Raw genomic sequence first — 27367 nt, forward strand, 5'->3', positions numbered from 1 at the left:
CGGCTTAGCCAGCATAGCACTTTGCTTAGAAATGCACTGGGGGGTAATTTAACCTACTAGTAATGGCCACAGCCCTGTATATAGAAAGACAAATACTTCCAAAATGAAAGACTGGTTTCTTCTAAGAATGTACGTATTCCTAGCTGTAACTAAGTTGATCCTTAACATAGTTTTTTTAATAAAAATATGGTTATTGTTTGTAAAATTCAGAATAAAATCATATCAGGAATTCTCTTTAAATGAAGTGTCCTCTAATTTTTTTTATATATCTTCATGTTTTAATGAGTGTGGTGTTTATACAATGGCAACTTCATTTTTTTAGAGTCCAGTAAGCATGATTAGCCTTTCATTCTATAGTGACTTTTTTCCATAGGTTTTTAAACGTTTGCGAAAAGCGTAGTAGCAGGAGCACTGTCCGCGCCGCCGTCTTCGGGAGAGGAGAGCGGGCTGTGAATGGCAGGAAGGAGCCGTGGGGACGCCCATTTCCCGGCCCCTTCCTCCGCAGGCGCCGCGTCTCCAGGTCTCCGCTGGCTCCCAGGCGATAACCTTCCCCGGAGCCGGCCCCGCGGCGGAGCGAGGCGAGCTCCGGCTGTGCAAACCCTCCCGGGCAGAAGTCTCCCGGAGAGGTGGCTGCCGTTCTCCTTCCCTTTCTAACTGCTCTTTCTTAAGTCTCATCCTCTTCAGGCCCACGTGTTCTGCTAGAAAGGCATTTGTTGCGGGTCCTCCTCTAATGGTTCTAATGGTTGCACATGTGCAGCACAGAACAGCAGTAATTCAGCCCTTAGTTAGAAACGGCGCATTACTGAGGATTGCCCGGAAGGGTCTCTGCGGCGCTGCCGACACGCACGGATCACCGCCACGGGGAAGTCTCCGCGCGGCCGGCAGCGATCGCAAGCGGTGCAAACGCCGTCGGCAGCCTGCCGCTGGGCTGCCGGCGCTTCCCCCGGCCGCGCGATACGGAGGTACGTGCGTGCAGAAAAGCAGAAGTGCCCGGGCAGAGGGCAGCTGAGTCGGACGCGCTGGAAGGTTTCAGAAGCAGTTCAGGGACTCTGCCTAGCACTGCCTGGTTTTTCTTCTCTGTAACCAGCGTGATGAGAGGCAAAGTGTGACCGCGGTGGTGGCTCCTTCGGCGTGTGCATCCCGCTCGAGCGGGGGGGCCTTAGCTCCTCGGTACCTGCTGGCGATGCGGCAGCAGGGCTCGGGGGGCGTGGAGCCGAGCTGCTTTCCTGTGCAAAGACAAACGGCATTTACAGGGATAAAGGAGAAGTTATCATTAGAGCTATAATTTTTCTAATTGCACATTTGGTTCTTCACAAAATTTTTTATGAAGAAAAGTAGTTTGCAGAGCTTGGTCCAAACTCAGAGGCGCTATTTTTAAAACCTGGGCTGCTACTAGTATTTTCTTCCTCTTCAATTCAGTAAAACGGTAGGAAAGTAGGAGGAGAAGAGAATGGGGCACCTGGAATCCACCTGCGGTGCTTTTACAGGACTAAGCACCCGGCTGAGCCCCGCAAATACCCTGCCGCTGCCTGCGGGACGGTGACTGAGGTTTTGCCGTGCTGTTCTCAAGAGTCCCATCAGCAGGTGGAATTCAGGTGACAAGTCGCCGTGTGAACCAAGTGATTTAGAGTCCCAGGTGCCTTGCGGCCACCTCTGCGGTCGACAGGACTTTGCACCAGGACTCAGGCCGCTCCCTTAGGCAGGTGATTCCTCTTCCCACGGCTCTGCGTTTCCACCCGTGAAATAAGGATAACGATTCGTTGACACGGAGCGCTTCTGGGAAAGGGAAAAAGGAGTTGAGAACCCACTTTTGTGCCCCTAGTTCCCAAATTGTGCTTACCCAGAGGCAGGGTACGTAAGAGGAGTGATAAGCAGGAAATGCCCAAGAACGCAGGCTAACGGATTAAATTCCCGAAGAAATGGTTTTGCAGGATGCGGTCGTTAAAGGAGCGTTCCCATAACGGCACCCTGCTTCCCGGAGCCGGCAGCGGAGCACGGGCGAAGGCAGCCGCGCAGAAGCCCTTCCTCCCGGCCGCCCCAGGCACCGTAACTGGGACCAGCTGGGGGGCGGATGGACCAGGCATCGCTGGTTCAGCGAGGGGCTGCTGCTCCCGCCGTCGTATTCCATCCTTTTCCTGCTCCCAAATCACCGTCACATCTCACAATCATTTCACAGCACTTGTTTTTGCACACGCAGCCTCTTTCTGTCGCAGCTTAATCAAGCTGCAGGTTTTCCTTTTCATGTTTGCTGACAATTTTCTTTTCACGAGAGGTAACAAAAATGGCTGTTTTTTCTTGATTTTTTTTTTGACAAAATGATGAAGAAAATAATTCTCTTCTAAATTTCCCACAAAAAAAGTTCACCTCTGTTGGCAGAAAGTGAAAATACTGATTTTGCAAAGACGACTAACTTCAGAGCAAGCCCGTGTTGTTCTCCCTAGGGCTGTGTTTTACCTATAAGCCCAGGTTTGCAGTGACCCTCGTGCTCGTGGAGGGACGCCGATGATGCTGGCGGTACCGCGGCGGCTCTGCGTTGCCGGGGGGGGATCAGGCTGAGCGCGGCTCGGCTCCGGGGGCTCCGGCCTCCCCGGGGAAGGCGGCAGCGGAAAGGCCGCGGTTGGGTCTGCGCTCCCCCGCCGGGAGCGCGCGTGGGAACGGCCCCGGGAGCGCGTGGGAACGGCCCGGGAGGGGAGCGCGCGTGGGAACGGCCGGGCGCGCGTGGGAACGGCCCCGGGAGTGCGTGGGAACGGCCGGGAGCGCGTGGGAACGGCCCGGGAGGGGAGCGCGCGTGGGAACGGCCCGGTGCGCGTGGGAACGGCCCCGGGAGCGCGCGTGGGAACGGCCCGGTGCGCGTGGGAACGGCCCCGAGAGCGCGTGGGAACGGCCCCGGGAGCGCGCGTGGGAACGGCCCGGTGCGCGTGGGAACGGCCCGGGAGGGGAGCGCGCGTGGGAACGGCGCCGGGAGGGGGGCGCGCGTGGGAACGGCGCCGGGGCGGCTCGGGGGGCGGCTCGGGGGGGCGGTGGGGCCGGGGCCGCCCCGCCCGCGGGGGGAGGCCGGCGCGGCGCAGGGAAAGGGAAAGCGAAAGCGCCGCGCGGGGCCAGAGCGGAGCGGGGCGGCGGCGCGGAGCGCGGGGGCTGCCGGCAGGTAGGGGACGGCCGGGGGGAGCCCGGGCAGGGGAGCCGGGGGGGTCCGGGCGGGAGACCCCCGGGCGGGGAGGAGGAGGAGGAGGAGGAGGAGGAGGAGGAGGAGGAGGAGGAGGAGGAGGAGGAGGAAGGCGGCGCTGCCCGAGGCCCCGGCGGGCCGTGGGGACCCCCCGCCCGGCGGGCGCCCCCCCGCCGCCCCTCACCGTGGCGTTAGTTTACCCCGCGGCGGTGCCGGTTTATCGCTCTCCGGCCGCGGGAGACCCTTTCCCCACGGCGGGGACGGTCGTGGGAGCCGTTTCCCGGCGCGGCGCTGCCTCGGGCCGCCCCCTCCCCTTGGAGTAGGAGGTTACACTCGGGAAGGGAGCGCGGCTCGGCGAAGGAGCGTTGCTTTAACATAAGCTGATTTGCCCGAATTATCCTGAATTCCAGGCTTCCCTCCCTTCTGCTCGGCACCGGGTCAAGCCTTAGCGCGGCTCTGGGAGGCGAGGAGGGGGCTTGGGCTGGAGGAGGCCGAGGGCCGCCGGGGCCATGGCAGGGGGTGCGTGAGCGGGGAGGCCACCGGGGCAAGGGACAAGGCGAGGGGTGACGCCGAGGCTGCACCCGTCCTGGGCAGGCGGTGCCTGGAGACGAGGTGCCGGGCCGGGAGCCCCGGAGACGGGCACGGAGCTGGCGAAACCGCGCGGGCTGGGCAGGACCAGGTGTCGGATGGACTTGGCTCACGCACGGCTTCTCCGCTCCGCACACCTTGGAGACCGGCACCGGCTTGCGCTGCAGGGGATCTGCCCCTGGCGCCGGCTTGGGACCAGTCGCCCGTTAAATTTCTGAGTGTTCAAATCTTCAGGTCCGGTTGTTTTGGAGAAGGTGCTTTTCCCACTTCTCCCTCGGGGACCCGCCCCATCCCGCTGCGTTTCTGCCCGCGCGGCGGTTGGGACCGCGGGGTCCCGCAGCAGCGATGCCGGCGGCAGCAGTGCCGGAGCCTCGCGCGTTTTGCAGCAGCGGACGGGTCCGGGCGCCGCAGCCGTCAGCACCAACACCCTGCGTGCAGTAACCTTCCCACCGGCTTCCCCACGGAAGCTTTCGGAGCAGAGCTGTGTGTTTGGGAAGGTAACTTCCCGGGAGCAGCGCGGGCGGCCCGGTGCCGGCAGCATCCCGGTGCCATCACCAGCGGGAAGGGGCCGGCCGGCTTCGGCGCACGCGGCCGCACGCTCGCCCCTCCAATGCAGGAGTGAGCGGAGACGGTGCATTTCCCAGGGGACTTTCCCATGCTGCAGGGTATCTCCGTCGCCTATAGAGACGGGTTATATATAGATGTATATGCGTATAAAGACACAGGCATCCTTGCTGCGCCAGGTGCATCCCGAGCTTCAAACTAACCAGCCTCCCGGGCCGAGAGGCGGCTGGGAGGGCGACCGGCGCCGTGCGCGTGGCTGCGGGGGACGAGGGCCCGCGCGGGGCCCCGCTCGCCGCTGCCGTGACGGCAGAGGGCACTGGCACCCGCGGGACCCGTGCGGCGAGGGCCACCCCGCGGGTTCCTGCCCGCGGCGGGCGAGGAGAGGCAGCGGGCGCCGCGCGGGGCCCTCCCCGGCGGGGCTGGGGGATGCTGCGGGATGCAGGACCGTGGCGTGGCTGGGCTGTGGGGTCCACCCCGTCCCGCTGGCCGCAGTCCACGTGGTCTCCAGCCTTGGAGACGCCCTTCAGGGTGACACCTCGAGGGCCCCCCACCACCACCCGCACGCGGGGGTTTTGCAGGAGGTGCTCGGCTAGGAGACCCCGACCGTCGCTGCTGGCGGGGGGCTGCGATGCTCTGAGGAGCTCCCGGATCCTGAGGAATCCCGGGAAAAGCTCAGCAGCTCCAAGACGCCTTGGAGGAGGCCTCTCGGGGTGGTGGCGCAGAGCTGCTGGTCACAGCAGGGCGACCGGACCCAGCCGTCGGGGGAAACGCGCGCGCCGAGCTCGGCTACCCCAGGCTCTGAGCAGCGCTTTGCCCGCAGCACTGGAGGAGCCCGCGGCTGTTCCCGGTCTCTTTTCCTTCCTCCGGCCCCCGAGGTGTCGCGTGGGCCGTGCCACGGGGAAAGGGCTGCAAGCACGAAACGCGGGCGCTGGGGGCGGGTGCCGCGGCCCGGCAGCATCTCCGCTCCGTGGGGCGCCGCGGGCTGCCACCTCCTGTTTGTCCCCGCCGTGCCGGCGCTGACGCCCGTCCCACCCTTTCCTGCGCCCTCCCGAGCTGCGGCCGCCCTTATCGCCCCGCAGCAGCTACGGACGCTTGCCGGCCGCAGCCCCGTGCTGCAGCGCGCTCGGGTAGATCGCTCCGGGGAAAAGCAAGTAGGGCAGTGCCCCAAAATGCCTCGAGCGGCGACGGGCGCCCCGGGAGGAGGCTGGGGGCAGGCCGAGCCCGTCCCACCGCGGGAAGCACCAGGGGGGCACGGTCACTCGTGCCCAGCTACGGGGGAGTCTGTTCTCCCTCCACATCTGGGAAAACAGCTGGAAAATCTTCAGCGTAGTGTGGTCCGGGCTGGTTTGGTTTAGGTTTGTTTTTGGTGCGTGATGCACGGCCAGATTCCCAAGATTCAGATTGTATTTTAGTTTCTGTGGGTCTGAAACCCATGAGGTTGTTCATCACAAAAATGCTTGTTTTTGCTTCCTTTGCTCCGAGATGCCGGTTTGCAGGGAGAAGCGGGTGGCCCCCGCCTCGTCCCGGAGCCGCTCGGCTGCCACGGAAGTGCTCCCCGCCTGGCTGGGGTTTGGGCCGGTCCCCTTCGCCTCGCAGAGCCCCTTCGCATTTATTTTTTAGCAAAACGTGCCCACGGCTCTTCCTTACGCTGCTGAGACTGAGAGCTGCCGTGAGGATCCGGCTGGGAGCAGCTCGTGCTCCCCCGCGGTGCCTGGCCGGGCATCGCAGGCGGCGCTGGCTGCCGCTGCGGAGGGGTGCGGGGATGCTCGGAGGATGCTCAGAGGATGCTCAGGGGATGCTTGGAGGATGCTCAGAGGATGCTCAGGGGATGCTCGGGATGCTCGAGGTGCTCGGGATGCTCGGGATGCTCGAGCGACCCCGGTGCGTGCGGAGGGTCCCCCGGCCCGTGCGACGCCAGGGCACCCCGCTGCCGTGCCGTGCATCGCCCCACGGCTGAGCCCAGCACAGCGCTCGCTCCCTTGCTCTCCCTGTAAACACCCTGTTTTCCACCAGTAAACCAGCGCGAGCTGCCAAACCGGTCCTGCCGCTCGCCACGGGGAAGCGATCCCGTAAAACCGCCTTGCCCCCCTGCCCGGCTGCACAGCTGCTGCTCCGAAGAGGGCATTCGGCCGAGCAGCCGAGGAAGCAGCATATGTCCGCGTTGAGATAAGGCGGCGGGAGAGATTAGCCGGCGAGGCGGGATTGGGTCGGGGCGCTCGACCCTTGGAGTTCAGACCGCGGCGGGCGGCAGCCTGGGCGCAGCCTCCCGGGGCCGCGCTCGCTTTTGCACGCTGGTATTTTTAACCTGCTTGGGCGCAGCCAAGCCTTCCTCGGGAGGTCAGTAAACATGACAGCAACCGCTCGGTTTTGAAAGCCTCTTTCCTGAAACACCGAACAGGAGTGTGCAAAACAGCCGACACTTCTGCAGCGGTTGCCTCACCTTCCTCCGAGCATGCCCTGCGGTCGGCAGCAGCGTAACGTGTGACAGCTCCGTGATAACAGGAGTGACTTCGCTTGTGTCGAACGTGCAGCGCAAATGAACCAGCTTGTGCGGTGCAGGAGGTGCTGCAGGCCCAGCGCCAGCGCCCGCAGCGCAGCACGAGCCCCGCGCCGGCTCGGGGGATGCTCTCTCGGGCGTCTGTGTTGTGGGGGGGCTGGAAGCGGCTCTGGGAATAAAATACAGCCTGTTTTAATGGTGCTGCTGGGATATTTCCTTGCAGCGACTGTGCTACTTTATGTCCAGCTGCGTGAGTAGCTGCGCTGCAGCTGTAACTATTTTTTATGGGTTTCGGCACGTGAAGTACAGCGCGCTATGAGCAACGGTGGCTTTTTGCTTTTCCAGTTTATGCTCTCTACTGCGTATGCCAGAGGAAACTGTTTTTTCCTGAATCAGTGGAGATGTCTCCAATCATTTGTGTTCCCGCGTTGTTGCTAATGAGCACGTCTGTTGGAGAGAGCGGATAAGGGCTTTCCTTGCCGCCTGCAGATGCAAGGAGCGTTGGTGGCAGGAGTTGACATGTCCCATCACAGGTTAGTGGCCTCCACCGTCGCCCAGGCTTTGCGTCTGCTCGAGGGACCTGACCGCGGGCGCCGAGGGGCTGAGCGAAGCCCCGGCTTGGCCAAGGTCCCCCGTCGGCTTTGCCGTGGGCTGTGGCAGGATCCCGGCCGCCGCCTCCGAGCGCGGCACGCAATGGGTGCCTCCGAGCTTCCCAGCGCCGCTGCCTTATTTTGAGAGAAAAACATCTGCTAAGTGCTTTTCTTCCTGTTTTCCGATGCTCAGCCCGTTCCCGTTGCGGCGCTGCCGCTTCCCGGCCGCGGCTCTCGGGGCCGTGCCCCAGCCAAGCCGGGTCCCGCGCTGGCGGCCTCGCTCGTGAGAGCCGCGTCGTTGGCTCGGCTTTTGTTTAGCCTGTTTGGAGGATGCTGGAGAACGCTGTCTCCTACCCAGCATAAACACAGAATTAATCTAGAGGATTTTTCCAAGATTGCGTTTCTGCTTGTTGAAGTCCATCTCTCCCAGCCGTCTCTCTCGCCTCTTCCCCGTCCCGCTCGGTGCCGGGCGGACGTGTCCCATCGGCCCGTCCCCCCTCGCACGGCTGCTTCCCCGGGGACGAGCCCTCGGGCTGCAGGGAGCATCCCGGGCTCCATCCGGGCCCCGGATGAGGCCAGTTTTGCACCAGAGCTGCGCGTGCCGGGGGCTTCGGCGTGGGCTGGACGCGGCGCCTTTCGCCCCTCTTGCCCTTGGAGCACCAAGGATGGCAAGAGGTTTATCCAGAGCTCTAGAGAGAAGCTGGACTGGAAGGCAGCGGGAGTCAAAAACTCGGTTTTCTGCTAAAAAAGCAGATTCACAGGAAGGTTTGGACTAGCCCCCGTGTTTGCACACTAACATGTTAGGCACGCGGCTTCGTATCCAGCTAACCGCCGGCTAATAGCAGGCACGACGGTGACTGCCAAGCTGCGTACGCAGAAAGCTGCTCCGATGCCCGCGTATTATAAAACGCACCCGTATATAATTTGAACCCTCTTGCTAAATTAATCCTGCTGTATAGTGTAATAGCTTGCAAATGGGGGTATGTATGATTTAATTATGACCGTTTAGCAGGACCTACTAGCGCTTTGTTGCTGGAGTTGTGCTACGGCCCTTGTTTCCCAGCTTTATTTACTTAGTAATTTAGCTTTATTTTTATCTTGCTACTTTAACCCCGTGTTAACCGGTCTGCCTGCCCTGTGGCGCATCTCTCCTGCCCCGGCTCCCTCGAGAGCGAGAAATGACCTGGGTAAGTGCGACTCGTAGGCAGCGCGGGCAGAAGAAAAGGTTTCCCGTTAAATACCTCGAAGAGCATCGTGGCGGGCCGGAGGTGCGACGGCCGCGCGTCCCCGCGCTCGCGGCGGATGAAGCCATCGGGGTTGCTCAGCTCCCTGGGGCCGGCGTTTTCCCACGGGCCCGGCTTGGCTTTTCTTTTTCCCACGTGCCTGGTTTTGCTTCGCTGCTGTTTTTGTCCGGTTGCTGGCCTGATTCAAGCCGCAGCTAAAGCCGCCGTCGCATCCCCGGGTGCTCCCGCGCCTGGCACTGTCCCTGCGGAAGCTCGCAGCCGCAGGGCCGGCTTTGGCAGCGACCTCCCGGCCAGGACCAAGCTTCGCCATGGGGAAACCAGGGAATTGCCTATAAACTGCAATCAGGACTCTCGTAGGAACTGCGGGCTTGGAAAACTGAGGCATTGCGTTAATTTGCAGCAGACACGTTTTGATGGCAGCAGAAAGAAACCGAAAACATGAGCTGGCAGTTTATAACGCAGAATAACAGACTCGGCTATTTACTGTGCTTGCTGGCCGCCGCTCCATCGCTTCTGCTTTTTCACACGTTACGATAGCTGTCTGTCCCCAGCGTGCCGGAGCCTAGGCGTTTGCCCGCGGCCGATGCTCCCGTACGTGGATCGGGTGAGAAGCCACCTTGGCGTGCTCCTTCCTCCAGCCCCGGGGTGCTTTGAGGAGCAGCGATACCTCTGCTCATCACTGCTGCGGCGATGCCGAGAGCTTTTTCAGCGAGGCCGTCAATGACTAATGACTTTGGCCGATGTGCATCCACGATCCCCTGCCGCGAGGCTGCAGGGCCGTCGCCGGCCGGGTGGCAGGCGCGTTTCAGTGGCCAAAGTCAGGGACCACGAAGGGATGGTGAGGCTCAGCCACCCGAAGGTGCCTCAGCAGCGACGGGCAGAGCTTCGCCCAGCGCCGCTGCAGTTTTTTGGTAGAGAGGTGACCACAATGTCATTGCAATGGCATTTTAATGGCTTTTTTATTAGCAGTGTCAGTAATAGGATAATGGCACGGTTGTTTTGTTTGTGTCAGAATAATAAAAAGGAGGGAACACGCGTGCTGTAAAGACATAAAGGGTTATAGGCGTCCTGAGAACCTGGCCGAGGGCAGGATCACGCACCGGTTTCGGTGCCATCGAACTGGAAAGCTGTGGTCTTCTGTGGGCCTTAGCAGCCCTTGAGGGAACCAGCCCCGGCTGCATGGTTTTGTCAAATAAGTCGATTTTTTTTTTTTTTAGCTGGCACACTGATTAATATAGGTGAGGAAAGAAGTGTCGCTGGAGGAGCTGAGAATTTTTTTTGCTTAAAAAGCCACCTGCACCGCCGGAGGCTCCGGCCGCTGCCCGCGTCGGTGGCCGGGAGATGCAGCCCCGCGGCGCTGCCCGTTTGCAGGGTCCCGGGTACCGCGCCGGAGCTGAGACCGTGCGAGAGGAGACCGTGCGAGAGGAGCATGCCAAAAAGATGAAAAAGCCAAAGAATCAAAAGCCCTAGGTGAAAAGGGAGAGAAAAGCACCCGAGTACGCAGACGTGCCTTCCCGGAGCAGCCCCCGGCGGGACCTGCTCTTAAAGGTCTGCGAATATATAAGAGCAGGAAGTCAGAGAGGTGAATGACCCTCTTGGGAGGAGCCGGCGTGTGCAATCCCTGCGGTCGCTCCGTTGCACCCCTGCGCCCGCCTGGGAGGAGGTTGGGGGTTTAGGGTCCCGCGGGTGCCGGGCACCTGCAGCCGGGTGGGCGCTGGCTCCGCGCACAAGAGCAGGGCGGTTTTAGCCAAGCATGGAAATGGGAGAAAAGCGGCGTTTCTCGATTTTTTTTTTTTTCTTAATTGAGCAGATGGAAACAAATACGCGTGCACCGACCGTGCGATGCTGTGAAGTTTAGGTGTTTTCCCCCTTGGGCCGAAGCAAGCGCAGCTCCTCGGGCTTGAAATCCCCGGCAGGCGGGACGGGGCACCGTTTTCCTGCCCGTTCTTGCGGGAAAGAAGTGCACGGAGTGATGCTCCCGCTCCTGGCTGCAGCAGAGCGGGAAGCACCGCCCGGAAAACTGATGCTAGGAGAGGAAACGCAGAAAGGGCTGCGCGTCCAGCGCTTCGCTGTCGCCTCGGAGGGGGCAAAGCCGGGAGGCGGCTGCAGAAGCGCTCCCGGCGCGGTGGCTCCCGGATTTGGTTCGAGGCATTAAAATCTAATCGGGGAGTTTGCAAGGTGACGGCAAGGCCTCCTGGGCTGCACCGGCCGGCGGGCGTTTGCCAGCAAGGACTCGTCCGTCCGCAACGTCGCGTTGGCAGGCCCGTGCATCGGAGAGGGACTCTCCTGGGAGGCTGTCGCCTGCCTTTTTTTTGGGAGACCCTTTGCTCACGGCTCAACTGGTGGTTTTCTCCTGCTGCTGCCTCTGCGCGTGCTGCCCGCTGCCCTGGGGCTTGCAGACGCGTCCTCCCCCCCGGGGCTCGGCGCGGGGCCCACGTTAAGCTCGCCAGGGACTTTGCTTGCAAAAAGCAGGGAATTTTCCTTCCTGCAGGCTCGTGTTACCAAATGCTGTGTCAGCATTAAATCTGACGCCAGGGGGGAAAAAAAAAACCCTCGATTACTGGAGCTGTGCCATGCACAAAGCTGTCTGAAGTCTGCTGGTTTGTGTGCTTGGCTGCGTGGCCGTGCCTCGACGGCGCGTTCCCTCCGCGTTTCCCACGGCCGTCTCTCCACGCAGGAGATCTCTGTCGCGTTGGGAGTGAAGCTCCGTGGCTCCGGACGCGGGGGATTCAGGAAGGCGTCACTAGCGAGGTGCGTCGCCTAGAGCTGTTCGTTATGGACTAAGACTTTTGGATTCTGATCTTATTATTTGCCCATTTAACACCAGCGCAATTTTAATCACATCAGTTAAATTAATTGTGATTTACATCAGACTGAATTAGGACAGTGTTGGGCCCGTCTCACTTTTATTGCGAGCAACGTAGGGGCTTGCTGGTGAGTCCGGAGGAGCAGCAGGACAGCGCGGATCCACCTTCGCTCGCAGCAGCAGGGTTAGTGTGACCTGGCTGGTGGTCCTGGAGGCTTGTCACCGCGGGGTGACACAGCGGGGACATCCCTAAAACCCTGTGTGAAGCGGAGACCTGCACCCAGGAGAAGCGGCGGCCAAAGCCGGACAGGCACCCGAGTATCTCCCATGTGGAGCCTCCTTTTTTCCCCAAACCTTTAAGCAGGGAAAGGGGAATTTTATTGAGATCGCAAAGATTTTGCTCTTCCTACCTGTTTTTTGCAAGTTTAACGTTTAAAAGATGCCTGTTCCCAAGTGAGGGATCTCTGCTTTTCTGATGAGCATCAAGGGGGTGACGTGGGGCTTCCCGGAAAGGAGGGCGATTTGGCTGCTGCGTTTTCTGTCCCGTTGGCCTTGACGGAGGAGCTCGTGTTTCCGCGTATTCTCCCGGAAAAAGCATGTTTCCGAATATCCCTGTATATGCCCGTGCGCGTACAGCGCGTGCCTCGTCGCTGCAATGCGCAGGAACCAAACCGTTCGGCCCGTGCGCTTTCTGGAGCCGAGACGCCTTCCCGTGAAGCTTTTCGTCTTGCGTTTGATTTAAAAATCCAAGGGGTTTTGTGCGGGGAAGGACTCCAGTAAAGAAAAATATCAGTGTTTATCTGCTTTGCACAGAAATGGCCCGTTTTTTGTGATTTATGAAAAACCGATTTCCTCCCGTCTTCCTCTGTTCTACTCTGCTTCCTTCCTCCTCCGCTCACAACAACCTCTTCTGCGCTTTTCAAGGCTTTTTTTTTTTCAGTTTTCTGCTGAAGCAAACGAGCTCTCTTTTGCTCTTTATTCTCTGGAAGCGAAATGAAAATCCCCCTCATTTTTCCTCTGAGCCCCCTCATTTTTCTGGCCGGTTTCGCAGCGCTTCCCTGTGAGATGGGGGGACCGCGGGAGCGGCTGCTCGGAGGGGACCGGCTGCTGCTGCCCGTTTTCCCACGCAGGCGCTCGGGATGCTCCGCGCTCGCGAAGGCGCCCGTTTTCCTCCCGTTTCCAACCAGAGGAAATGTGTATGCAAAATATGTATGCAAAATATATATGCAAAATGTGTGTGCGTACCCCACGTGCAGGGAGAGCAGCTATCGGCACGTGGAGAAACGGATGCGTTGGGCAAAGAGGGATCCGCAGCTGAGCTAGAAGCAGAGCCGCGCGCAGCACGTTGACTTTGTCCCTTCCTTTGCAGCGCTCGGTGCCTTCCTCCCCGCAGAAGACCCGTGGGCCGAGACGACGGCCGGGCGGCTCCCCACAGCGCCCGGCGGTTTTGGGTCGTTTGCCGAGAAATGGGTGTTTCTGCCCGAACCGACGTGCGCGGCGGCGGCGGTGCGATAGAGGCGACGGCTGTTTTGCACCTCAGGTCTTCTCACCACCGCAGCTCTGAGCCCTGTTCACACCTCCGTCCTCGCCACCCGCTCCATCACCAGCTCTGCAGCTCGCGTCGCGATGCCGCCGAGGTCGTCAGGCGGCTGTGGGCTCCCGGGGCCCAAGCGAGCCCCCCCGGCCGAAGCGGGGCGGCTGCCCCAGCCGGGATGGAGACCACCCTGCGCCGAGCGAAGCCGCCCCGCTTCGCTTCTCCTCCGGAAGGGCTCCTTGCCCGTGCGGCACCGCCTTGGCCACTGGAAACCGGCTTTTGAACCCATTAAAAAAAGCAGAGCCCAAACCTCGCGTCCCCGTAGCTGCTTCTGGAGCCGCGGCGGGGCGCGGGGCGCGTGCAGCTCCATGCACCGGGTTCCTAGCCCCAAGGGCGAGCGTTGCACGGTGATCGGGTCACGCTCGGGATGCGTTTGGTGAGGAGCATCTGCTGCACGGGTGGGGAGGTTGGCTGGGAGCTTTTGGTGACAGACACCCTAAAATACCTCTTCTGCTTCGCACCTGAAGCTCGGATTTGCTCAGGTGTGTTGGCAGGCTTCATTTCTCCTTTGGGCGTGTAACACGTCTGCTCACCCATGTCGCTCGGCAGCTCCTCTCCGTCCGCACGTCGCGCTGGAGGAGACGAGGGCCGGGTTCGCGCTGGAAGCCGCCGGCAGCGGAGCAGCCCCGCGGGAAGGCCCCTCCGCCGCGCTCGCTTCCCCTTTCTGCAGCCCCGCGCACGCCTCTGCGCAGCGTCGCGGCGGCCGAGCTATAAAAAAAGAAAAGAAAAGCAAAAAAAAAAAGGCCGTGCGGCTTTGGCGATGCTCACTTCAGGCTTGCGGTTAGCGTTTCCCAGGCGGCGCGGGGGTGAGCGCGAGTTCAGCCGCTGCTGCCCTCTCTGAATGACTCCGGCGGGCCTCCGCGGTGCCCGGCGGGCTGCAACCTCGCGTGCTCGACGCTGTGGGTTACTCAAGGAGCAACTGGTGGGTTAAGCGCAGAGCCGTGCGTTGCCGCCCCTTTCCTTCCCTCCTTCGCGCTGCAATGGTGCGTTCGGCCGCGGGGCCGGGGCTCCCCGCGGCTCCCTGCCGGGAGAGGCGAAACGGCTCCCGCCGCCGGATCCGGCCCCGGCGAGCCGCAGCGCGCTGCAGCATCCCCGAACCGCCTGGCCCCGCTTTGCATTCCCTTCCTCTCCCACGCGCGCTGGCGTTTCCCCTCCCGAACCTGCAGAGACGTTGCATTAACCCCGTTGAAGCAGGTTACCCATGGGTAACCCGGGGCCCATCCCCTGCCCGCGCGTGCTGCTGCACCGGGGTCGTGCTTTATTTGTGTGTAAACGCGAGGCAGCAGGAGTATAAACAGGCCGGTGTGCCCGGCTTGGCTGTCCTAAAATAACCCGGCCGCGTCGCGCTCCCGTGCGCTGGTGCGTTCGTCTCCTACGCCAAAATCCTCCGTGAAATGGAGCAGGAGCTGCGGATCCTCTGCTTTTCAGTGTGTTCTCCCCTGGCTAGGAAACGCCTCAGCGCTGCCAGCAGTAAAACAGATTTTGCAGCTAATAGGCTGCTTTCCCCATTGCAGCTTTTGCCCGGGAGGGAAAGCGGCGTCTGAGCTGGCGCCTCGCTCCGTGCCAAGGAGCTGTCGATGGCCCCGACGGTCGGGCTCGGACGCGGGGCTCTTTCCGCTTGTCGCCGTGCAGGGGGAGTGCGGCATGCGAGGAAGCGCGTGGACGTGAAACCAGCTGAGAAGCTTCCCAGCCACTTCTCTTTTCCCAGCAGTAGCTATTGCTTCAGTTCTCGTTTCCTAGTACTGACTCCGTAGTTTGCTCCAGGCCCTTTCCACCACTTGCTTGCCAGGGTTTCCTTGGACTAGGACGTAGTTGAGCCATTTCAAATAGAATTTTCAATATTGTGTTTTCTCTTCAAGCGGACGTGTACCATCCTTTCTGCAAAATCCTCCTCTCGTGTGTGTCTACGAGCAGTACGAGACGGGGTGAGAGGCCTTTGCAGCACGTTATTCGCAGCGCTCTGGCCGTAGGGGCAATCGCTGTCTCCACTCGCTCTTTTGGCTCACCCCCTCCGCAGTCTCTCTGTTTGTCACCTCGGTGCCACTGCTCCGTCACGTAACAACAAGCCGAAGGGGCCATCAGCTCTCTCAAAGGCCCTGTAGAAGTTTGCAGGAGTCAGAACGGGTGAGAAGGGCTCAGATACAGGCTGCAGCTTGCCCAAGCGACACCTGCATCCACCGCCTCACCACCCCCCCCACCACGTAGCTGCTTCTGCAGTTTCTTTCCGGGTGTTTAGGGAGTGCTGGGGTCGACGCGTGCCCACGGGCCGGGCTGGAAAGCGGCGGGAGGATGGAGGCAGCCGGGCCGGTGCTGCTGCTGGGCCCCGGTGCAGGACCAGCTGTGCCCAGGGATGAGCCGCAGCTGGCGGCAGCAGCACCGGGCCCTGCAGCTCCCCGCGGCAGCTCGGCCCAGGGCGCCGGGCGTAGCCCCCGCTCCCCGGTCTCCACGGGGCATTTTAGCTGTGGCAGCGGCGGGTCCGGGGGGGATCCCGGCAGGGGAGCGGGGGGGGGAGCCGCCGGGGCCGGGGCGCTGCCCCCCTGGGCTCCCAGCGCCTGCTTTGGAGCTTGCATCTCCTCATTGGAGCTGCCTGGGGCTTAAAGCTGCTGCAGCAGTTTTTGATTTGATTGCTCCCCGGGAGAGTGGTAAGTGAATAAATAGGAGAGGCCTGGGGCACTGGGGTGCTGTGGGCTCTGCCCTGTGCTGCTGCTGGTGGGGATGCAGGAATGGCAGCGCAGAGCATCGCAGAAGGAGCCGGTGCGCAGAGGTGTGGCTCTAGCACGTGAGGAATGTTGCATTTTAAGACAAAATGAACCGTTTTCTTGCTATTCTTTTTTTTTTTCTTTGCATACAGAAGCAAAGCTCTTACCGGAGCTGGGGCTTCCTTTTCTGGTGCTTTGCAGGGTTTCCGTTCTGTCCCTCCCTGCGGCACCTGTCCCTCCCTCCCAGCCGCCGGGGCCACGCGCTGCCGCGCAGCCGGGATGCCCCTGCGCCGTCCCCGGGGCCGAGGGCGGCCGCTCCCCGCCGCAGCGTGGGGGGAAACACCGCGAGGGGCTGAGCGATGGAAACGGAGACCATGCAAATGCCTCTGTAACCTGTCTGTGCTAGTTGTCCTCAGCTCATATGTACTGCGATGAAATGCAGGGATTTGCGTGTGCTGCCTCTGGCTTAATTCCAGTAATAGCAGGCATTAAGCAGCGCGTTTGGAGGCGTTTCCCACGCGGCGGAGAGGGCAGGGGGTCTCCTGCTCTCTGGCCTTCTGCATCTAGGCCGCTTCATCGGAGGAAGTTGCAACTGCTCTTGTGAGTAGCTGCGATGCTGATGGAGCCCCGACGCGGGCAGAGGCTTTCCGAAAGCCTTGCAGAGCTGCAGGCGGGCCGGCCGGGGGGGAGCGTCGCCGAGCAGGCGCAGCCCTCGCCCAGCAGCAGTGCGCGGCTGCAAGCGTTATTCCCCTGCTGATTTAGGGAAGGCTTTCAATCCGATATTTCCTGGTTTACGGGGGAAGAAGAGTTTTTCTTGTTGTTGACCATTCCCCTTTCCTCAGGTAGCGCGCTTGGGGTCTGGTTTTGCAGTGTGATAAAACAAATCTCAAGCCAGCGCTTGTGCTCGCTCGCTTTTTGGTAGAAACGCTGTGCAAAACGCGGCGGAGCCGATGCAGCCGGTCCTGCCCGGGAGCCGGGTCCTGTCCTGCCCGGTGCAGCTGCAACAGAGGGACCGGAGACTTAGTACCCAGCCTTAATGAAGGCTTTAGAAGAGTCTGGCTTGCCTGAAAGTGCATTTTCAAGCGGCAATACGCAGCGTGCCGCCCTTGCCTAGGTGAGCTCCTGGGAGCAGCCGCAGGCAGCGGCTGCCGCCGGGTGCAGAGCTCTGCCCTGTGCCCTCCGCGGCCCGGCCGTGCCGGTGGCCCGAGGTGACACTGCGTGCGAAGCACCGGTTGGCACCAACCTGGCGATGCCCTGAATCAGCAGCCGCAGGGAGAGGAGCGAAGCGGCCCTGGGCCCTGCACCGTGACTCGCGGCTGAGTCACGTCTCACCTGCTGCGCGGGATGGCAGGAGGATAAAGCCGCGCTGGCCGCAGGAACGAGGAGGCTATCGAGGGAAGCAGGTCCTGGGGTTTTTAGATAGGGCCTTATCCAGCGCTCGCAGGCGCTTCTAGAAACGCCGCTGCTGCAATGCACCTCGTTGCACCCGCGGCCAGCAATTGCGTAGAAACGCTGGCATGGGAAGCGGCTTCGAGGGTCGCAGCGGCCGTGCCGCGCGGGGGGCTCCCGCGGCAGGATCCGGCCGGCGGTGCAGAGCTCGCCCGGCGCCAGGAAGGGCTCGGTGCTGTTTGTCGCCGAGCCGCCGGCGACGGTTGCTCCCGCACCCCAAATATTTCATGCCTGACACCTCCGTTCAGGAAACGGCGGTTTCTCGGCAGAGGTGCAGGAGGCGGCGCCTCGTTGCCGAGTGTGACGCCGGCCCTCGGCAGGGGTTTTGCCGCTGCCGAGTTTGTCCGCTGCAGCGGAAAGCCGCCGGGGAGAGGCAGCGGGTGTAGGGAGACTGCGGCTGCGCGTGCTGCCCGGTCCCGGAGCTGATCCCTAGGGATGCACGCCCAGGGTACCCAAAAGCCGCTTCTCTGCGTGCCGTTTGGGTAGGAAATGCTGCAGCTCGTTAGTGCAATGCGGAGGGAAGGGGGTGGGAGCGTGCATCCCGCATGCATCCCGTGCTCCGAGCGCTCGCCGTGGCTCCAGCACCGGCCCCGTGCGGAGCAGCCATGCAGCCCAGCCCGTCCTGGTCGCCCGGACCCTGCTGCACCCGGGGGCTCCGGCGAGCTGCCGGCACGCTGCCCGGTGGGGCCCGGGCTGCTGGAATCGGTGCAAAACATCCCATCGCCTCCAAGCGAGGATCAGTTAAGACGAGGTAGTTTCAATATCCCCTTAATTAAAGATACCACCGATTTGAAATCCAGTGCGTCGCGAGCTGGGAGCAGAGCCCGTCCCTGCCTGTTAGTGGCCATGGCTTCTCCATCCCCTTCCCTCCCTCGCCGGCGGGCACCGCGCCGGGGGCAGCGCCCCGCGTCCCAGCCCCCGTCCATGCAGACGTGACTTTCCTCCCTTCCCAGGGAAGCCTTTCCCCTCTCCAAGCTCCGACACTGACTTTTTCTGGACTAATACGTGATACGGCATCTGCCGGGTTCCCGTTCCTCCGAACAGCGTCGGGCTCCGACACCCGGGAGGCGGCTTCGGGGGCAGCCGGATGGACGGTGGTGCCGCCTCCGCCAGCGCTGCCGAGGCCCCGGAGCAGCCGGCGAGGGCCGGAGCGGGACCCGTCCGTCGCCCCCGGACCAGGCACCAGCCCGGGGCTCCGGCTCTGCGGCTGTGAGCAGCTCCCGGACGATGCTCCGGGCACCGGGGAGGGGGGAAAGGCCCCGCCGGCCGCCCGGCGCGGGGTCCTGCGGGTTTTCCCACCCGGCCTCGCGGGTGCCAGCGGCAGAGCCCCAGCGTGCAGCGCCGTGCACACGGGGAGGGAAACGCACGTGGGCCCTGCGGGACCGGAGCGGGTCAAGAGCCAGGGGAAAGCTGCTTGCAGGCTGAGCCGCTTTGCTGCCCAAGCAGAGTTCGCCTTTGCCCTTCAAGCATAAATTCTGCGCTCTCCTCGGCGGCTGTAAAGCCGAACCTTTGGCCCGAGGCGCCGCTGCTCCTTGCAGCTGTGACTTCGCCGATCCGGGGACTGCCTGGAAATGCGGCCGGTTATCGGGCTGCGATCAGCACCGCAAATAAAGGCGCAACGGCAATCACAGGCGCTGCTGCACGCTGCTCCCGGGCAAAGCTCAGGCGCGGTGCCGGCTGCCCGGGTGAGGGGCTCCGGGAGCGGAGCCGGGGCTGCCTCTCCCTCGTGAGAGCTGCTCAAGTTATCAGCAAGGTGCTGGAAAGACCAACGGGGAGGAACAGACTTTCCCCTCCAAATGTGCAAGGGCATCTAACAGTCCATTTGGACAAAAAATCAGGGAAAAGCAATAAGCTCTTGTTTTGTAGGTCAAGGGCTTTCATTAGTTTTCACTAAAGGCTTCTGCAGCTTTAGGGCTGTGCCCGAGGCTGTCATCTAGTTCCAGTAGGTTTTTGTCCTGGGGGCATCCAAACTCACCAGATAAGAGGAATTTTGGTCATGCTTTTAAGAGGTTTCAGCAGTGGTGCATGAGCTGCAGACCAGGGTGGTGTAACTGTGGCATCGCTGACCGGGGACCACCCGGCCCATCGAGTGAGGCTGGTTATTGAATTCGTTTTCATCCAGGCTTTTCTTCCTGGCTCCTTTTCAGGCGGTTCCCGCGAGGCCGTGCAGGTTTTCAGAGCCGGCGCACTGCCTTTGCCCTCTCTTCCACGCCGGCTGTGCAAGGTTCAGCGTGCCGGGTCTGAAAGCGTGCCTGAGGTCTTGCAGGCTGTGGAAAAGCTTGCTCGGGACTGGCAAGTTTAGGAGAAGCCAACTGCAAGACTTTAGCTGTATTCGCCTTGGCTGCCCCTTGCAGGGAATCCCCCCGGCCCCGTGGATGAGCTGCTAAACCTCGGTGTCCTCCAAGCCCCGGCCCCTGCATCCCTCCTCCGGGGCGCTCCGGCCGCTGCTCGGCTCCATCTATCCCTTCTCTTTTTCCCTTCCTCCCCCCAAAAAAGTTCAAAATAAAAACTATTTTGAACTTGGCATCTATTTATCCAGCCGCGTGACGGGCCCGATCAGGTCCCTCCTGCCGTGGGATGTGGCGATATGGCTGCTGCCCGCGTTCCTCCTCGAGCCTCCGCTGCGGCTTTCGCCCGTGGGAAGCTCCCTGCTGTCCTCTCGTATCTGAGGTAGCTGCTAAAAAAAAAAAAAACCCTTTCTCTTTTTAACGCATGACTGGGGGAGCTGATCACCGCCGTGCCTCCCGGGCACAGCCTGGCCCTGCCCTTCCAGCGTGTCCTTCGCGCCCGCTGGGGTCCCGCTGGCCTTGTCCCTGCCCTGGTGGCAGCCAGGCCCCAGCTCTGGCCGAATTTGCATTGCTCCGCGTTGCACGGGGCCGTCCCGGCTGCGACACGTCCCACGGCTGCAGCTGGGCGCCCAGCTGTGGCACCGGCCCCTTCTCGCCCGCCCTCGGGGCGCGATGCTTGCAGCACCTCTCAGACCCGAAAGCACGGCAAATGGGTAAAATGCACGGCGAAAACTCTGCTTTCTCCCCCGTTTCCTTCCCGGCAGCCCGCGTGCTTCTCGGTTTCAGCGAGCCGCCCCGTGCAGCTCGGGCTCCGTCCCCAGCGCTGCGCTGCTGGTCCGACCCGCGGCAGGGATGCGGCGCGCTCCCGAGGGAAACAGCAAACGCAGGTCGTATATAAAACATTTATTAACACAAATATACAACATTTTTATATACAAAAATAAAATGTACAAGAAAATATTCTATTACAACTTAGTGATTCCATTCCTATGTATGATGCATAAACTAGCCCCCTTCCACCCCGCGCGCGCCCGCGACGCGCTCGGTGCGGTACTGCCAGCCTCCTCCTCGCGTGACGGCGGCCAAACGGATCTCTGAAAGGCAGCGTATAAATAAGAAGTTCTGCCCCTATCAGTGCAAAAAATTGTCTCATGCTGCAGCTTTTCACCTATTACGTGGAAAAATAGATATGCCATGCCTACGAGCAGGGTAACGTCGTATGAGTGGATCTCCTGAATATGTGTGCTATACGGAAGCGAAGCCTAAACTGAATTTTCACATTTTATTGGTCTAAACGTATTTACACAAGTTTTGAAGACCTGATCTGAAGATGAATTACGTGGTGCCGGAGCAGATCAAGGGAAAGGGCTGGTTAGTGCAATTCCTGCTGACTCTTGAGAGCGTAACGACAGTCCCGAAGCGCGCGGCTTCACCAGTGTTGCACAGGTAAGCAGCAACCAAAACACGCGTGTTAGCGGCTCCTTTGCACTGCGGCTCCCGGGGCGGTGATGTGCTCGGCCCCGCTCGCCCGGGGGGACGGCAGCCTCCCCCGGCGCCGGACCCCGGCTCGCGTCGGCGAGGGTTTCACGTCGGAAGCCACCGCCACGATCGTGCGTCTTCAGTGCAAGGAGTGCTGCCGACGCGCGCGGATCCCCTCTTCTCTTTTTTTTTTCCTCTTTTAATGGAGTTTTTCTTGCTAAGTTTTTTCAGACCTAGGAGTTAAACGGAATATAAAAGCTACTTTCTGCTTCCAGTCAGTAACAAACAGCTTCTTCCCCCGTCGTCGGGGCCGTGGAGGAGCCTCCGCCGGCGGCCTACAAGCCGCAGGAGATGGCCTGCATGGGGGGCCTGACCGTCTCCAGCCAGGAGAAGTCCAGGCTGCTTTTCTGGTCGAAGAAGCGGAACTCTAGTTCTCCTAGGGAAAAAAAAGCGAAAATGAGTGATGAAGCGCGCACAGCGGGAGCAAAACATTTAATAGCTTTTAACGGAAAAATATGCAAGGATTCCTCAAACGGTGAGTAAATAGATTAGTGTTTTGCTAAAATATTATTTTCTTTATTACAACTGTCCTATTTCTAAGCTATTGGTAGGGGAAATTCAATTGCATTACTTGCTGCTCCTGAAAATTGACACAGCTCAGAAGCATATAACCTTGAGGCAGACCTGCAGCATGCTCTTGCTGGTATAATTTCTTTTTCCTGGATTTTTTTTTCTTTTTTTTTTAATCTCAACAAATTCCTTGCAAGCTTCCACCAGGCTGGTTGGAAAGCTCGGGAGGGAGGAACGTACGAACTCCCCGATTCCCAGCTCGCACCTGACGTGGTGTCGACCTCGGCGTCCTGCTCCTTGTAGCCGTAGGTGCCGCAGGTGCTCTGCGAGCTGGGCTCGTTGGTGAGGTAGCCTTTCCCCCCGACGCTGGTCGTGTGCCACTCCGCCACCGGCTCCAGCAGCTGTAAGGGCACAAGGAGACCGTGGTAAAGGCCGAAATCGAGGGCAGGGGGGAGGAGAACGCTTTTTTTGGAGTAGAAGCATCCCTACCCCCAATGTGAATTCCCTACGGCCAACACGAGCTTAGCAATGGCAAATACAGCAAAAAAAGGCTTGGTTTTGGCACAGGAATGGGCAAGGCTGGGTCTCCATGCGGGCACATCACAAAACCACGCTACGGTTCGCCCTGCAATCGCCAAAAGGCCAAAAACCAGAGCAAAAACCGGCAGCTCCTGCTTCCCGTGGGCCACGTTGTCTTCCTTTCGTCATAGGAAACTAACTCTAGTCCAGATTAAAATTAAGCTGATGCAAAAGAGCCAGCGCACCTTCCAGGGAGGAAGCAGCCTATATATACACACATATATAATACATTTCTGGAGAGCAGAAGTCTCTGCAGACTCTGATAGAGCCCCTTTGTTCCTAGCAGTGCCAAACAGCTTTTGCTTTCATAAAAATAGTAAATATTTCCGTGTATGGGGAGTCTCTAGTTCACGCCTGCAAAGGGGCCTGCCTGCATTTAATTTTTTCAAGCTTCCTCGTTAAATAGGCTCTTGGATTAGTAACTCCACGTTCAGCTTGTGCAGGATCATCAATGGATCAGCTAACGACTCTTCTTCCCATCTCAGGGCCAACAGCAACCTTGACCAATTCCAGTCTCAACAGAAGGGCTAATTTTACCTTAAAAATCTCCGATTTCATTTCGTCTTCATCTTCGTCTGTGACTGCTTCGTAAGTACATAGAAAAGGAGAAGGGACCAGGTAAGTCTTTTAACTTTTCTCACTAAGCTAGCGCTCACACTTCTTATTTGCAGCCAGAACCCCCTTCACGTTGTCTTGTCGTGCACCACCGCTACCTTTTTCTATTTTTTTTTAAATAACTGCCCAGATTTATGAACGCCCGGTTGCTGGCGGGTGGGAGGAGGTTCGCTCGCCTCCGGGCATCGCCACAGCGGGGGCTGTCCCTGCGTCCCAGCGCGGCCCCCCCGGCACCGCTGCCTCCAGGCGCCCGGTCCCCCCTCCCTGCCGCAGCGCCGGGACCCCGGGAGGGAGCCTGCTCCCAGCGCGGGGCACGAGGCCTTTGCCCGGGCAGCAGTGGCTTCTGCAAGCCCTCGCTTCTGGGACCTGGTGGCTTTTCCCAGGCTGCTTTTCCTGCAAGGAAACTCCTCTTCCTCCAAACAGCCCAGGTTCGCTTCCACCCCGTCGCCTCGCCTGCTTCCAGCGGCCCGAAGAAAGACTAGGGGAGGGGGGGAAAAGCAGCACCAACCTTCCGAGGACGAGGCCAGGGGGGACACCTGGAAGGGGTAGAGGTCGTTGGTGCTGTCGGCCATGGCGATTTCCATGGGCGTCCTCCAGTCGGTCAGGGAGCAGCTCACCTCGCAGGGCGAGAGGTCTGCGGGCAGGCACCGGGGCGGGGGGTCAGCGCCGGCACGTCCCCCCGCCGCCCCCCTCGCGCCATCCTGCCGCAACGCTGCCGTCGCCCCAACGCTTCCCGCTCTGGTCAGCGAGCTCAAGCCGGAGTCTCACCCAAGGTGATGGACGCGCTCTCCCCCTCCGCTTCCTGGCCCGCGTAGCCGTGCACCGTGTAACCGCTGTGGTCGTCCGGTAGCGTAGCGCTGGCGAGTCTTTCTACCGACTCCTCCGTCCTCACGTCTTCGTACGACTACGAAAATAAGGGCGAAGCATGGGAGACTCGTCTAAGGCCGCGCAAGTTCCCATATGAAAAGAATTAAGCAAGAAAACCACCAAAACCTCGAGCTTCTTCAGCTGCTTCTACAAATTACGTACCTTTCTTTTGCTCTTGTTTCTTGCTTCTCTTGATGACTTTGACTTCCTCTCTGTTAAATAAAAACAAGACCGACGTGAGAAAGGGCTTCACGGCCAACGTTTTACGGGAGTCATGAACCGCCGCAGCCCTGAGCGCGGTCTGCTCGGCCGCTTTGGCTGCGGGGCTCTGCACAAGTGCGTCCCGGTCGCTTCCCGAGGGTCCCTTCCAGGTACGTTTTAGGAATTTGGGATAAAACGAGGTGTTTGTACAAACTGTTACCGCACACCTGCAAAGTGCCACTTTGCAACCCCAGGGACAGCGCGGCCGCCAGCAGCTCTGCTCGGCACTGGTGCAAGCGGGGCAGGAAACGGCAGCGGTGCGGGGGGTGCGGCAGCGGGGCCCCGCTCGCCCCGGCTGGCTTCCCCCGCGCTCACCTTTCTTCTGATCCTTCGTCAGGGGCGGCAGCATTCGGTACACCCTGACGGCGCTGGAGCCCTTGTTGATGCTCTTGTCCTTCACTTCTTCGATGTCGGGCAGCGAGTTCATCGCGCAGCGGAAATTCGCCTTCCAGGTCTTGGGGTCAGGGTCCTTCTCACCTATCTTGTATCTTCCTGTAAATAAGAAACGGTGCGAACGTTCAGACTTCTCATCGCAGTGGCAGGTCTTCCTGCAAAGAAGCAGCTCTACGTTGCTGCTCTTAAAAGTAAGTATGATTTCCTGAGCTGCAAATGCAGACACAATGAGCTCATCCATCCATCCGAGGGATGGAACCTTAAAGCCAGCCCGCACCTGTGTGAATGGCCCAGCTCCGGAAGAGGCAGGCATCCTTCTCCATGTCCCAGCCGTGCTTAGCCGCGTGCTTCCAGGGGATCTGAAACATCATCTTATCCTGAAGTTGAACCAACAGAGTTTTGAGTTAAAAAAAGGAGATTCACCACATGCCAATTTGTGCTGATGGATTTAATCAAGATACTCAGTGGCAGCACAGACGCTTTATAAACCCTCTGCCTCCATAGCTTCATTTAACACCCCTTTTGTCCCATCTCTTTTTCTTGGTGTACATAAGGTTTTCCAAGAGCTCTGGAATTGGGAAAGGCTTATGATTTGCAGCAGAAGTAGGAAATATTGTCAGTTTTATCTCAGAATCATTTGGCTATGTTGCCTCTCATCTATCAGTGTGTCAGAAACTACAGCAGGTTTTCCAGGTACGCTTTGGTGGAGGATCCCCTCCAAAGTTACCCAGAAGGACCCGCAGGCATCCTCAGAGAAACACGTCCTCGCTGAAATATCGCCTTCAGATGCAAAGAAAAACCTCAGAAAACGGCCCAGCTTCAGTGGGGCTAATGATGTCGCCCGCTGCACAGGTCCCAGGGCTGCGCCTTGCGGTACCACAGTGACACATGGCTTCTTTGAGGCCAGAGCTCACGGCTTAATTAAGCAGTGCAGAGTGTAACACTAACCACTTAAATGGGACATAAGGCAACTTGGCTCAGTGGGGCCTCTGAGGTTAAAATAAGCCTTGGCGTTTTCTTGGTTCTCAACCCTGTTCAGACTGCTTTTGTTTAAATTTATCATTTCCCTCCTGGGGATTTCCAGGGGAAAAGATTGGAGCCGCTACATGCTGTAACCAATCAGAGCTACCTTTTCTGAAAACAAAAATACTTTTTTTTTTTAAACATAATGCATGCAAATTTTCTCCGTTTTCTTTTCCTCTGTGTGACCTTGCTTTATATTTAGTGGCAGCTAAGAACGAGGATGGTTAAGGCTGCAGAAGCAATACTAAAACCTCACCTTGTTGATCCATATCAGCCCTGGTATTTGATTGGAATTAATCTGCATCTCCAGCCAGGGCCTCATGCGCATTCGTGACACCGGCATGTTGTCTAGGAGGGAGAGAGCGGCTCAGCGCAGGCGGCCTCGCCGGGACGGTGCGACGCCGCGGTGGCTTCTCTGTCCCTTCCCTCCCCGCTTCGGCAGAGGCAAAGCTTCGGCTGCAGCATCCCCCCGCCCCGAGCGATGCTCCGAGCCCCGGAGGCGGCGGCGGCCCCGGGGGGGCGAGCCCGGCCCCGGCCCCGGCCCGGCCTGGCGGGGGCAGCACGGAGCGCGGCACCGCGGTACCCGGGGACGAGGCGCAGCGAGCGGCTGCTCCCGGTGCGGGGCCCGGCCCGGCCGCTTCCCCCGGGCCTCGCGCCGGGGCGCCCGCGCCTGCCGCCGCCCCGGGCCGCTGCCCCGCGCTCGGCCTCCCCCCCGCACAGCCGCGTTTCCTGTTTTGGGTTTTTTCCAGCCAGACACAGCGCGATGCCCCGAACAATAGCGCGCACCGCCCCGTCGCGTCCCGTCCCGTCCCGTCCCGTCGCGCGGTTATGCCGGGGCCGCGGCGCCGCTCCCCGCCGGGGGATGCCCGGCGCCCCCCGACGGCACAGCGCCGCCGGCACCGCACCGCTCCCGAGCTGCCGTCGGGACCCCCCGTCTCACCGCCTCCGCACGGGCAGCGCTGCAGCGAGCCGAGCCGAGCCGAGCCGAGCCGAGCCGAGCCGAGCCCCGCGGCCGCTCCCACGGCCCCCGCCCGCCCTTCGCGGGGCGCCTCCCCGCCCGGGATTCCCCGGCGCCGCGCGGCGGGTGCGGAAGGGGAGGGCAGGCGCCGAGACCCACCTCGCCGCGCTGTGCTGAGCCGAGCCGAGCCGAGCCGAGCTAAGCGGAGCCGCCGCGCTCCGACCGCGCCGACCCGCCTCTGCGGCCCGCGGGGCGCGCCCTCGGGTATAACGCGGCGGCGGCCGGGATTCCCCGCCGCCCCGGGCACGGCTGCGCCGCGGCCAATCAGCGCCGCCGCCAGGGGCGGTCGCGCCGCCCATTGGCTGCCGCCGCCAGCATCACTTCGGGGAAATCAGGCTGTTGTTGCACCAGCGGCGCGGGGGGGAGCGCCGCCCCCCCGCCGCTCGCCCCGCCCCCGCCGCTCGCCCCGCCCCCGCGGCGGCCGGCTCCCCTCTGCCCCCCCCCACCGGGGCCGCGGCTCGGACGGGCCCCCGCGGGGCTGCGTCTCGCGTGGGGGCTCCACGCGTGCCGCCGAGCGCCCCGCTGCCCAGGGGATGCTCAGCCCCACGGCCCGTGGGGGTGCCGTGCCCCACGGCATGCTCAGCCCCATGGCCCACGAGGGTCCTGCGCCCCACGGGTTGCTCAGCCCCACAGTGCATGGGGGTCCTGCGCCCCACGGGATGCTCAGCCCCACTGCCCGTGGGGGTCCTGCGTCCCATGGCATTCTCAGCCCCATAGCACATGGGGGTCTCATGCCTGATGGGGCAGCTCAGCCCCATGGCCCATGAGGGTCCTGTGCTCCATGGCATGCTCAGCCCCACGGCGCATGGGCATCCTGTGCCCCATGGCATGCTCAGCCCCACAGCCCACAAGGGTCCTGCATCCCATGGGATTCTCAGCCCCACAGCCCATGGGGGCCCCACTGCCCATGGGATGCTGAGCCCCACAGCCCATGGGGGTCCTGTGCCCCACAGGATGCTCAGCCCCACAACCCATGGGGGTCTGCACCCCTTGGGATGCTCAGCCCCACAGCCCACAAGGGTCCTGCATCCTGTGGGATGCTCAGCCCCACAGCCCATGGGGGGTCCCATGCCCCACAGG

At 61.1% G+C, this 27367-nt stretch overlaps 1 protein-coding gene and 1 long non-coding RNA gene across 5 annotated transcripts; one reads left to right on the forward strand and one right to left on the reverse strand.

The window, feature by feature from the left end:
* Positions 1-3065: 3065 nt before the first annotated feature.
* Positions 3066-13295, forward strand: LOC135330040 (uncharacterized). Of its 2 annotated transcripts, none has more exons than XR_010391791.1 (2): positions 3066-3145; positions 12822-13295. It is a non-coding gene; the product is annotated as an uncharacterized LOC135330040 (long non-coding RNA). The 2 variants fall into 2 exon arrangements; XR_010391792.1 differs by lacking the exon at positions 3066-3145 and adding an exon at positions 6157-7345.
* A 7075-nt stretch (positions 13296-20370) lies between these two features.
* Positions 20371-26551, reverse strand: IRF1 (interferon regulatory factor 1). 3 transcript variants are annotated; one of them, XM_064521162.1, is made up of 10 exons: positions 26387-26551; positions 25526-25617; positions 24524-24623; positions 24169-24345; positions 23755-23804; positions 23494-23629; positions 23234-23359; positions 22648-22691; positions 21797-21932; positions 20371-21397 (listed from the first exon to the last, which is right to left on the reverse strand). In XM_064521162.1, the coding sequence occupies exons 2-10, from the start codon at positions 25610-25612 to the stop codon at positions 21297-21299; spliced, it is 957 nt and encodes a 318-aa protein (XP_064377232.1). In that variant the 5' UTR covers positions 25613-25617; positions 26387-26551; the 3' UTR covers positions 20371-21296. The 3 variants fall into 3 exon arrangements, with proteins under 3 accessions (XP_064377232.1, XP_064377230.1, XP_064377231.1); XM_064521160.1 differs by having other exon boundaries at positions 22648-22694; positions 26387-26550; XM_064521161.1 differs by lacking the exon at positions 26387-26551 and adding an exon at positions 26210-26337 and having other exon boundaries at positions 22648-22694.
* Positions 26552-27367: the final 816 nt, after the last annotated feature.

Source organism: Dromaius novaehollandiae, chromosome 15 (assembly GCF_036370855.1).
Source record: "Dromaius novaehollandiae isolate bDroNov1 chromosome 15, bDroNov1.hap1, whole genome shotgun sequence".
NCBI lineage: Eukaryota > Metazoa > Chordata > Aves > Casuariiformes > Dromaiidae > Dromaius > Dromaius novaehollandiae.

What these genes read in the sequence shown, in the direction of transcription:
- IRF1 (XM_064521160.1), bottom strand. Translation starts at nt 25,612, where the DNA reads ATGCCGGTGTCACGAATGCGCATGAGGCCCTGGCTGGAGATGCAGATT. An exon ending in CCTGGCCTCGTCCTCGGAAG is followed by an intron (nt 22,695 to 23,233) that starts GTTGGTGCTGCT and finishes GTACTTACGAAG; the next exon opens with CAGTCACAGACGAAGATGAA. An exon ending in CGAGGTCGACACCACGTCAG is followed by an intron (nt 21,398 to 21,796) that starts GTGCGAGCTGGG and finishes TTTTTTCCCTAG; the next exon opens with GAGAACTAGAGTTCCGCTTC.